Raw genomic sequence first — 11,425 nt, forward strand, 5'->3', positions numbered from 1 at the left:
GTCTTCCTCAGTGTGGCTGGGTCCCCAGACCATAGGCCCCAGCAGGGTAGGGGCCCGTGCTCTGCTCTTGTTTTTGCTCCTACTTGCCCGCCCTTCCCGGGGGGGCCGCTGGCCACGACCATGCCAATCTCTTTCCCTGCTGCCTGCCTGCCTGGGTGGCCTCCAGCTCACCGCCCTGTGAGGCCTGTGGCCTCCCGCCAGGGCTGTCCTCAGGGGCCTGGATCCCCCTAGTTTATCTACCGCCCTTGCCGCCCCACATGTGTCCCTGCAGCCTGGGGATGATCCGGAGGGTTGGGGGATCGGTGCCCTTGGTTCACCCAGCCCAGCCCTAGGGCGGTTTCCCCGGTGGCCCTGCCAGGCGTGGGGCTTGGGAGAGGATATGATGGAGCCGGCACAGGGAGGGGGCAGGAGACTCTGGGTGACTCGGGGCAGGAGGGGGTGCCCCAGAGGTTCAGAATCCTGGGCACACAGTGGGCTGAGCGGACAAGTCGCAGCCTCAGGGGGACCTCCCGTCCTCCCCACTGGCACTGGATCTTTCTGGGCCTGGCTCTGCTGCCTCCCACCCCCATTCAGCTGGTGGCTTCTAGATGCTTCCAGCGTGTGCTTGGCCCCTTTGCCTCTATGCCATTGGGCCCAGGGGGAGCAGTAGAGTGGCTGGGGCTGGGGGTGGGACTTCCCCTTTCTGTGTCTTGCTTGCCCCGTGTCTCCCAGTGAGTGGCCGCCCTGAGCCTGGGGCCAGCAGCTCAGCCCCAAGTGGAAGTCAGGCAGGGCTCCTCTGCCGTTTTCCTTTCCTTTATGCCATCAGAGTCAGGAGTGGCCTATCCTCATGAAGCCACAGGTTCTACACCTCTTGCACTCTCTTCTTGAAAGTGGTAGCGGCCCAACAGACATCCTTCCTACTTCCACCACAGCTGAGGGTCAAGGCAAGGGTCCTTCTTGGCCGGCCTTGGCCGGCCTTGGCGCTGTCACCTTTTGGACCTGTCTGGGGTCGAGGTCAAGGGCCTTACCAGGACCACGGGTTCTGGGCCCTGGCCCTGCATTTCCTCTCCACCGTCTCCTTCTCCACTGGCCGCCTCGACACCCTCCCAGCCCCCTCTGTTGGTTCTCCTCCCTGGTCTGGCAGGGCCTGGGGGCAGTGGAGGAAAAAAATCCAGTATCTTCTTGGACAGTCCCCAGAGTGGCCTCTTGCTGGGACCTTGGGCAGCTGCTGCCCCCTGCTGTGTGTCTGAGTACTGCTGGAGCCCTGCGGGGGACCCCAGATTATTTGGGAGCTTTTGAAAGCGGGGCCACAGTGGTCTCTCAGAGCTCTGGAGAACATTTAAGTGGAGGCCTGGAGGCTCTTGAGGCCCATGGAACCTTCCTAATCCTTCTGGTTCCAGTGGGGGCACCCAGTGCACTTGGGTGTGTCCAGAGTAGTTGGAATCCCTCATGGGGTTCAAAGCCCTGGGGGTTGGACAGATCACAGGATGAACTTGGCAGAGCCCTGAGGAGCCCTGGAACAGGGAGGGAGTACTCCAAGGCCCACGGAGCCCTGGGGATTGGTGACCAAGCCCAAGTGGGAGGCCTCAGGAATCCAGGGGGAGCTCAGGGAGGTGGTGGGAGCAGAGCCCTGGGGAAGGCCGTGAGCCCTCAGGAGCAGGGAGTCTCTGAGCCCTGGGGTAGGAGTCTTGCAGCCCTTGTCATTCCCTGGGGAAATGGGGTGGGAACTCCGGGAGCCCTCTTCCATCCAGTCTTGGGAGCTCTTTTGGAATGAATGAAAAGGGGCAAGCTACGTTGGGGTTGGCCGCTGTTCCTTCCTTCCCTCTATTCCCTCACGCCAGACACCACAGGGGTTGCCAAGTACACCCAGCTGCCTCTTCTTTACTCCTCACCTGTAACAGATCCAGGACCTGACCTAAGGCCTAGAAAGCACCATTTCGTCCAGATACCTGGATATCTCTTTTCTCTCCTTGGGATGCCCCAAGCCCAGCTCCACATCCCCCATCTCCCTGACACCGGCTATTACTCCAGAGCTTTGAGATGTCAACCTTGCCTCCACCCCAGGTCCCATATAGGTTCCTGCTAGGCCCCATCTGCCTCTGTCCAGCCACAATCCCAGGTAGTGAGTGCTTCCTGGGGGAACTGGACTTCGGTGAGTTCGGTTCTTCCTGTCAGTGTACTTGGTTTTTATCAGTTGCTGAAACAGGAGGCTGTCACTGCGTCCTTCTAGGGTCCTGGTAGTAGCAACCTGTTTGTTCTGCCCCCCACGTACAGGCTTATTAATGGGACCATTGGGTCCCTAAGGTGGACCTGTGAGGAGGTGGCATCCCCTGCACATGCCTACCACCTGCCATGGACCATCCAGGTCTCGCCTGCTGCAGGGCCAGCCATCAGTCTGTTGCATTGGGCTTGGGATGGTGAGGGGCAGAGGGCAAGGGCTTGGGGAGTCCACACAGCAAGTGGCTGGGCTCTGGGGGTGAGCTAGGTAAGAGGAGCTTATAACAAACAAGAAAGGCTGAAACTGTGAGTGGTAAGAAAATTAGAAGTGCTTCGCTCTTTTCTGCATGTTTTCAACACACAAGGACCATGCACTATTTTAGGATCAAAAATATACGTGAGGAGAGACTAGGGGGAGGAGAGCAGCCAAGATAAATGGTCAAGAGTAGCCAGGGAGGGTCCCAGCCCCAGCCCTGCCTCCACGGGCGCATGTGCAGGCACTGCATGGGAGCTGTGCCAAGTGTGGGAGGCTGGGCTGTCCCACTACCTGCAGCAAGGAGCCAAAGGCAAGGGGGACTAATGCCAGCACCCCACCCCTTGCTGGGCCTCTGTTTCCCACCTGCCCGTGTGCAGTGGATGGCAGCCCCTGTGCGCTTTCCCGCCCTCTGCCGGCAGCATAGAGCCAGGCGTGCACAGCAACATGTGGCATTCTGTCTTGGGTTTTTTTTTATTATTATTATTTTTTTTTGAGACGGAGTCTCGCTGTGTTGCCCAGGCTGGAGTGCAGTGGTGCGATCTAAGCTCACTGCAACCTCCACCTCCCGGGTTCAAGCGATTCTCCTGTCCCAGCCTCCTGAGTAGCTGTGATTACAGGCATGCACCACCACACCCAGCTAATTTTTTGTATTTTTATTGGAGATGGGGTTTCACCATGTTGGCCAGGATGGTCCCGATCTCTTTACCTTGTGATCTGCCTGCCATGGCCTCCCAAAGTGCTGGGATTACAGGCATGAGCCACCACGCTCGGCCTGTCTTCGGCTTTAGTACCCACTTTCCACTTAAAAAAATAGATGTAGACCAGGCACAGTGGCTCACAGATGTAATCCCAGCACTTTGGGAGGTTGAGGTGGGTGGACCACGAGGTCAGGAGATCGAGACCATCTTGGCCAACCTGGTGAAACCCCGTCTCTACTAAAATACAAAGCATTAGCCGTGCATGGTGGTGCACACCTGTAGTCCCAGCTACTCGGGAGGCCGAGGGAGGGGAAATCGCTTGGACTCAGGAGGCAGAGGTTGCGGTGAGCTGAGATTGTGCCACTGCACTCCAGCCTGGCAACAGCGAGACTGCATCTCAAAAAAATAAATAAAATAAAACAATATATATATATATGTATATATAGGTATATATGTATATCTATGTATATATATGCATATATATGTGTATATGTGTGTATATAATATAAACTTTGAGCACAGTGGCTGACACCTGTAATCCCAGCACTTTGGCGGGCCAAGATGGGTAGATCACCTGAGATCAGGAGTTCGAGACCAGCCTGACCAATATAGTGAAACCCCATCTCTACTAAAAATACAAAAATTAGCCAGGTATGGTGGCATGTGACTGTAGTCCCAGCTACTAGGGAGGCTGAGACAGAAGAATTGCTTGAACCCAGGAGGCAGAGGTTGCAGTGAGCCAAGATGGCGTCATTGCACTCCAGCCTGGGTGACAGAGTGACTCCGTCTCAAAAAAAAAAAAATTATATATATGTATATATAGAAGATTATGAAATACATACCTAGGGCAGAAAACCTGGGAGCTAAGTGAGAATATAGGCAGGTGAATTCCATCACCCAGGGATGATGGGGCATTTCAGCCTTTGGAGCTTTTCTCCCATGTTAAACAAGCAGCAGTTCCAGGAGCTGAGAATGCTGTGCCAGAGATGCTTCATTTTTTTTTCCATCCCCATGCCCTTGGACACTGGGGTGGACTTCAGCTTTTTCCAGTTAAAACACCCGCAGACTGCTGGTAGCGTGCATGCAGCTTTGCCTGAATTTCTTCTTTTTTGAGACGGAGTGTTGCTCTGTCACCCAGGCTGGAGTGCAGTGGTGCGATCTCGGCTCACTGCAAGCTCCGCCTCCCGGGTTCCTGCCATTCTCCTGCCTCAGCCTCCCAAGTAGCTGGGACTACAGGCGCCCGCCACCTCGCCCGGCTACTTTTTTGTATTTTTAGTAGAGACGGGGTTTCACTGTGTTAGCCAGTATGGTCTCGATCTCCTGACCTCGTGATCCGCCCGCCTCGGCCTCCCAAAGTGCTGGGATTACAGGCTTGAGCCACCGCGCCCGGCTGCTTTGCCTGAATTTCTAAGTGGGTTCTCTGTATACGCCTTGTTGTACCACAATTATATGTATAAGCAGTTACAGGTGCTTTGGGGAATGAGTTAGGGAATAAAACTCCCAAACAAAACACAAACATCTCTGGGTAACATTTGATTCCTATCCCCAGACCAAAGCAAAAATGCGGACCCAACAAAGCCAGATTGCAATCCTCGAGCCCCAAGACGCAGAGGCCCTTGCCATGGGAGCCCAACCCTCTCCTCCAGGAAGAGCCAACGCATTAAAAATAAATGGGGTTTTTATTGTATGTCCACGAAAACAAAGGGTGGCCTTTGGTTAATCCCCCCAAACAAGATGACAAAAAGGAGGCATGCATGACAACAAGAACCATGTTCTCCTCTGACTGAGTGAGGCCTTGCCCTCCTGGACCCTAAGGGTTACAGGCAAGCAGGGCCAGGAGGCTGCCAAGGAAAGCACACTCAGGCCCCCATGGAGGGCCTGAATCTGCTGCCTCCCTGGTGGGACAAGGCAGGGGGAGCAAGCACTACTCTGGGCTAGGCCCAGCGCCCCCCAAGCAAGAACACATAAAAGCCCCTGCCCCTGCCCCCACACCCACCCCCACCCCCACTGCTAAGGCAGTCAGCCAGGACTTCCCCAGAAGACCTGGCTCTGAAGCCCAGACCCTCATGGCTCCCTCTGGAAAGGGTTGCCTTCCTCAGCCTGCATGAAGTAGTAAATGAAGAAGAGGACGATCACAAAGACCAGGAAAAGCAGCAGCTGGCCCCAGAGCGGGACCTGGTGATCCTGGCCCAGCCCAGCCCCAGGAGCATGGTTTTCAGGCCGGATGGCACGGCGGGTGAGCCATGAAGAGGAAGATGAGGAGGAGGACATAGAAGAGGTGGGGGAGGAAGTAGGATAATAGGACAGGTCCAGGGAGCTCCTGGAGGCTGAAACAGGGCGGTAGTGCGCGATGCTCTGGTAGGCACTGTCTCGGCCGTACATGGGGCGTTCCCTGAGGCAAAAGAGGGGAGCAGGTGGGCCAGGAGCCTGGGTCCAGAACCAGCCCCTGTCCCTGTCCTTCCCCATACATACATACCTATCCTTGCACTCCTCTTCAGAAGACGACAAAAGATCGTCATCACGCACCTGTAGAAGAGAGTCAAGGTGAGGGAACTGGCTGGCAGGGTCACCATGGCCCTGTCACGTCCCTCTCAAACTTCCCCAGCGGGTCCCCTCTGACCTTTGGTTAGAGACCAGGGACCCACACCCTCCTGAATGACTCTGGGTGTTCAGCCTTTTATCCATGGGGCCTTGCTACTTGTGCTCATGCCCCAGCATCCCCTTTTGCCCCCAGGACTCTCAGGAAGAGCTGGAGCCTAGATCCCAGACCAGGGTGCAGGACGCATCCTATGTGCTCTAGTCACATAGTTCTGAGGGCTCCCCAAAGTAGGACCCTGACCAAACAGGTGTCTGCTGAGCCAAAGTCTCCCCAGAGGCCCAAGGGCCACCATTTGTACCCAGTGGCCCCCTGGATTTATCCAAACACAGCCGCGATCCCCTAGGTTGTACCCAAGTACAGTACACCTGCCAGCCAGCTCACCTGGTGGTGGAAAGTGTCCGCATCTGGAAGTGAAGTCACAGACTGGCGGAAGCCCCTGGACGGGCCCGCAGACTCGGGCTCCCCATAAGTCCTGGTAGTGAAGTAGCTCTCTTCATAGTAGTCGTCATTGTAGCCTTGGGAAGGGGGGCAGCGGTAGCAGAGGGGGCATCGGTGTGCCCCGCCTGGCCCGATGGCCCTAATCTGAATCCCATTTCGGGACCTGTGACAGTTTCTCCCTCCTAAGGCTGCTGGAGTGGTTGGGACTGAGGTCTCAGGTCCTCCCTGTGAGCGGGGTCCCTGACGCAGTCGGGTGAAGGTGCCAGCGTGCCCACCCAACCCCTGCCTTACCCTTGCTCTGGTAGAGTAAGGCGTCCTCTTTCTTGGGAAGATCATACATATCTGAATCCCCTGACGTCGAATTCAAGTCTGGATTGAAAGGAGGAGACAGAACTGTTTGTCCCCCCGCACCCCGAGACTTCCCTCCCCTTTCCCCAGTGCCGCTCTCGACCCGCACCCCTGCCACACCCTCGCTACCTCATCCTCCCCGCGTCCCAGGCCGTCCCCACAGGCGAGGCTCTCACCAGAGAAGCGATAAGAGGAGGCAGCTGACGAGCCGGGGGGCGAGAGCCGCCGCCTCTGGGTCTCATACTCGAAGATCTTCTGCTCGTAAAGCCTACGAGTTGATCCTGGCCGGACACGGGGCGGTCAGGGCCGCGGGCCGGGGAAGGGGCGCGGGGAAGGCAGCGGGGAGGTCGCGGGGCGGAGCACGAGGAGGGGGCCCGGAAGGGGTCCCGCCCGCCGCCGCGTACCTACTACAGGCCCGTGCGGGATGTTGTACCGGCGCAGCAAGGCGGTCAGCTCGGTATTTGAAAGATCTGCGTAGTCGTCCATGGCGGGTGCGGGCTCGGGCGGAGGCCTGGCGGCGGCCCGGGCCTACCAAAACCGGCCGAGCAACGGCTGCCTAGGAGCACGGCGGGGGCGGCACGAGTGCATCGGGAGCGGCCGCACTCGCGTCACAGCCGAATCGCTGTCGCGTCACGCCCGCTGGCTCCGCAGGCTGCGCGCGCTGCGCGGGGCGGGACCTAACGGCGGGAGTAGCCGGCACAGACCGGCCGGGCCCTGAGAGCTGGGAGGCTGGGACCGCGAGCCCAAACGTCATCAACTCACGGATTGGGTAGCGGCGGAGAGGGCGGCCCGCCCGGGAGTCAGGGTGGTGGGAACCGGTCTCGCGGTGGGAGCGGGCGGGGCCGCAAGCCCATATGTCACAAACACGGGAATTGGCTAGTGATGGAGGGGGCGGGGCCCGCGCGGGCGCGGAGCAGAAGGTCTAGCGGTGGGAGCAAGCCGCGCCGCGAGGGGCGCCACACGTCACTAACGCACGGATTGGCTAGCGGCGTAGGCGGAGGGGCCCGCGCGGGAGTCAGGGCAATGCAAACTGATATCGCAGTGAGAGCAGGCGGGGTTGTGGGCCCAAAAGTCACAAACGCACAGATTGGCTAGCGGCAGGGGGCGGGGCCCGCGCGGGAGTCAGGGCGACACGGCTGGGAGCCAAGACGTCACCCTGTGGCGTGCTTGAGCCAGCCGGGTGACAGGGATGGGGCCTGCGCGCTAGGGACCCGGGACGTGCGAGCGGGCGAAGTCGGCGCTTGGGGTGGCTCTGGTCCCTAAGTCACTTGGACTTCGCCCGGTCCCTGCACATCCCTGCTCCCCGCCGTCGCCCCCCTTTCCTGGGCCCCAGAGCCTAGGGTTTCCCGGCCGCATCCCGGTCGGCCGCCCCGGCAGCGGACCCTAAGAGAGCGCGGGCCCGAGGCCAGGCACTGCCGAGGGCGCTTTGTGTGCGCATTGCTCGGGAAGCGGCTGCGGGGCAAGGCCCGCGCCTACGCGATCTCCGCAGACCCCCTGCCACGGGCCCTTCTTCCCAGTCTGCAGGGCTCTCGCCCGCGCACATGTGTCTGCTGCTTCCCACCGCCTACCTCTCTGCTTCCCTTCCTCCTCCCTCACTCTACCCGGGAGGAAATGGGGCACTGGGCCAGGAGGCCGCTGGCACTCCAGAAGCAAGCAGCCTTCGAAGGGGCCCGGGCATGCCGACGGGCATGCCAGTGGGCGCGGGCAGAGGGCGCCGTGCGTTGCGTACAGAGACAACGTGTGCCCGCCTAATCCTTCATGCCGTTCATTCACCCGGGGCACTGGGGGGAGCTGCAGCGGGGCGTCCTTTCCTGTCGGAATGGTCCCTGAGCGCAGCGTGTCTAGGCAGGGGGCAGACGTCGGTGATGAGCTATGGAAGGCTGCCAAGGCCTGCTCAGGAGCCTGGACTGTGGCTAGGATTCCCAGGGCCTTGATCAGATATGGGCTGTCCCATGGAGAAGGGAAAGGAGGTGACATTCTTTTTTTTTTTTTTTTTTTTTTTTTTTTTTTTTTTTTTTTTTTTTTTGAGACAGAGTCTCTCTCTGTCACTCAGGCTGGGGTGCAGTGGTGTGATCTTGGCTCTCTGTAGCTTCCACCTCCCGGGTTCAAGTGATTCTCCTGTCTCAGCCTCCCGAATAGCTGGGAGTACAGTCGCATGCCACCATGCTTGGCTACTTTTTGCATTTTTAGTAGAAACGGGATTTCGCCATGTTGGCCAGGCTGGTCTCAAACTCCTGACCTCAAGTGATCAGCCTGGCTCGGCCTCCCAGCAAAGTGCTGGGATTACAGGCATGAGCCACCGCACCTGACTGTGACATTCACATTCTAAACAAAGCCAGCTGAGGGTGTATGGAATCAACTAGTGTGCCCCTCACTGGGTAGGCCCCAAACTGGGAGCATGAAGAGGTGACATACCATCTGTAGTCTCACAGATGAGGGCTGGTGACAAGGGAAGAAGAGGGGAGGGCTCTGGTTGTGTCCAGAATGACTGACCCAGCTGGTGAGGGTCACAGACCAGTCATCCATGGAGGTTTGCCCATGGGGTGGGAAGAGGTAGACACCTAGGGGAGTAATGAGGAGATAGGTCTTTGTTTTGACTACACACAAAGATCCTAACAAAGAGGAATCACTGTTGGTAAGGCCCCGCTCTGTGCCCAGCAATGTGGGAGGAAGTATGGGTCCATGAAGACAGTGCCTGGCAGTGTGCAGCAGGAGAGCCTTGGGTAGGGCAGGGGTTTGCACCTCATCTTTCAGAGCTGAGAGGACAGATGGCAGTTTGGACTCTGGGCTGCTCAGAGGCTGCCTTGTGGATTTTTTAGGTTTGACAAAATCAGATTCCCCAGCACCTCTGCAAGCCTTCTGCAATCCTGGCCCATCTCCCAGAGGCCTCTGTGTACTAAGTGCTGCTCCATCCTCCCCCATGCCACCCCTCCCCATACGGATCCAAGCTGTTTCCTTATGAGGTCAAGGAATTCTAGATTTGCCTTCTCCCTAAGGAGCACCCCCCACCCGCTCTGTACCTGCCTCGGCACTCTGCCTTTTATGTCCCAACCCTTTGCCCCACAATCAGGTCCCACCACAGATGGCACCAGGAAGCTGAACTGTGATGGTCCCCCTGCACCCACCCTGTGGGTACCTGGAGCCTAAGTCCAGCCCCATTGCAGTGCAGCTCCACTCCAGACCACTGGAAGCCAGGCAGGCTCCTGAGCAGCAGAGCCTCCATCTTATACAGGGAGAGTCAGGACCCTGTGATCAGGGGAGACTTGTCCAAGAGCCCTGAGTACAGCAATTAATTCATGGAACATTCCCCCACCAGTACCTGGTCCCTGGGGTTGACGACCTGGACAGCCTCAGACAGTTTCCCGTCAAGGGTAGGGTGGGATTTGCAGTCGTCAGAGGGTCTGGGAAGGGCATGTACAGGAAAATCTGAGGGTCTCCAGGGGGTTCTTCCTGGGAAGTGCAGGCAGAGGAGACATCGTGGTGCAACCAATTCTAAGTCAAGAATAAGAAAACTGAGTTGCTCCTTAAGGATGGAATGGCTTGCAAGCAGTATATGTTGTATAACTTACAATCCCAACGTGACTGAGTTATGAGGAAAAAATATCAACATGGAAACATTCCTCAGTATCTATAACAAGTAGATGATTGTTCACTGAGCTGTTAACATTTTATTTTTATTTTTATTATTTTTTTCTGAGACAGAGTCTAGCTCTGTCACCCAGGCGAGAGTGCAGTGGTGCGATCTCAGCTCACTGCAACCTCTGCCTCCTGGGTTCTCGCGATTCTCCTGTCTCAACCTCCCGAGTAGCTGGGATTACAGGCGCCTGCAACTATGCCCAGCTAATTTTTGTATTTTTAGTAGAGACCGGGCTTCACTGCGTTGGCCAGGCTGGTCTTGAACTCCTGACCTCATGATCCACCCACTTCGGCCTCCCAAAGTGCTGGGATCCACCGCGCCTGGCCTTTTTTTTTTTTTTTTTTTGAGACAGGGTCTCACTCTATCACCCAGGCTGGAGTGCAGTGATGTGATCTCGGCTCACAGCAACCTCTGACACTCAGGTTCAAGCGATTCTCCTGCCCCAGCCTCCCGAGTAGCTGGGATTACAGGCACCTACCACTGTGCCTGGCTAGTTTTTATATTTTTAGTAGAGACGGGGTTTCACCATCTTGGCCAGGCTGGTCTTGAACTCCTGACCTCGTGATCCACCCACTTCGGCCTCCCAAAGTGCTGGGATTACAGGCATGAGCTACAGTGCATATTTTTTTTTATGTTTAATGACAGGGTTTCACTGTGTGACCCAGGCTGGAGTGCAGTGGTGAAATTATAGCTCACTGCAGCCTCAAACTCCCAGGCTTAAATGATCCTCCCACCTCAGCCTCCTGAGCAGCTGAGACTACCGGTGCATGTCACCACACCCAGCTAATTTTTATATTTTTGGTAGAGATAGTGTCTTGCTGTGTTGCCCGGGTTGGTCTCAAACTCCTGGGCTCAAGTGATCCGCCTGCCTCAGCTTCCCACAGTGCTAGGATTATAGGCGTGAGCCACCATGCCCAGCCAATGTTTTCTTTAAGATCAGAATCTTCTTAATACTAAACAAACTTAACTTTCGTGTCCCCCTGAGCGGTCCTGTTTCTGCTGCCCACCCCAGGCCAGACCTGGCAGTGCCCGATCCATGGCAGTCAGGCTCATCCCAGGGCTCGGAGTCCTGCGGTCCCGTCCTGGGGCCCTGCCTGAGGTAGGCGCCCAGCAAATGCCTGCCACGACCTGTTGCCCCCACCCCAGGAAACACAATCCCGACTTGGGACAGACACTGGGGGGCCGTGACTGTGGGAGGCTCCTTGGAGAAGGTGGCCTTGGGCCTGGGCCTTTCCACCTGGGGTGCGCTTGGC

General features: G+C 57.4%; 1 protein-coding gene across 1 annotated transcript; it reads right to left on the reverse strand.

Annotated features, from left to right (window-relative positions):
* Positions 1-4,810: 4,810 nt before the first annotated feature.
* EMD (emerin) lies at positions 4,811-7,319 on the reverse strand. Its single transcript, XM_007993136.3, has 6 exons — positions 6,940-7,319; positions 6,712-6,816; positions 6,479-6,556; positions 6,131-6,264; positions 5,627-5,676; positions 4,811-5,542 (listed from the first exon to the last, which is right to left on the reverse strand). The coding sequence occupies exons 1-6, from the start codon at positions 7,019-7,021 to the stop codon at positions 5,215-5,217; spliced, it is 777 nt and encodes a 258-aa protein (XP_007991327.1). The 5' UTR covers positions 7,022-7,319; the 3' UTR covers positions 4,811-5,214.
* Positions 7,320-11,425: the final 4,106 nt, after the last annotated feature.

The sequence above is a fragment of the Chlorocebus sabaeus genome, chromosome X (assembly GCF_047675955.1).
Source record: "Chlorocebus sabaeus isolate Y175 chromosome X, mChlSab1.0.hap1, whole genome shotgun sequence".
Taxonomy (NCBI): Eukaryota; Metazoa; Chordata; class Mammalia; order Primates; family Cercopithecidae; genus Chlorocebus; species Chlorocebus sabaeus.

Bases quoted from the DNA above. Each gene is read 5' to 3' on its own strand.
- EMD (XM_007993136.3), bottom strand. From the start codon at position 7,021: ATGGACGACTACGCAGATCTTTCAAATACCGAGCTGACCGCCTTGCTG. The intron at 6,817-6,939 runs GTACGCGGCGGC...GTGTCCGGCCAG, and splicing joins CCCGCACGGGCCTGTAGTAG to GATCAACTCGTAGGCTTTAC. The intron at 6,557-6,711 runs GTGAGAGCCTCG...CTTTCAATCCAG, and splicing joins CTCCTCTTATCGCTTCTCTG to ACTTGAATTCGACGTCAGGG.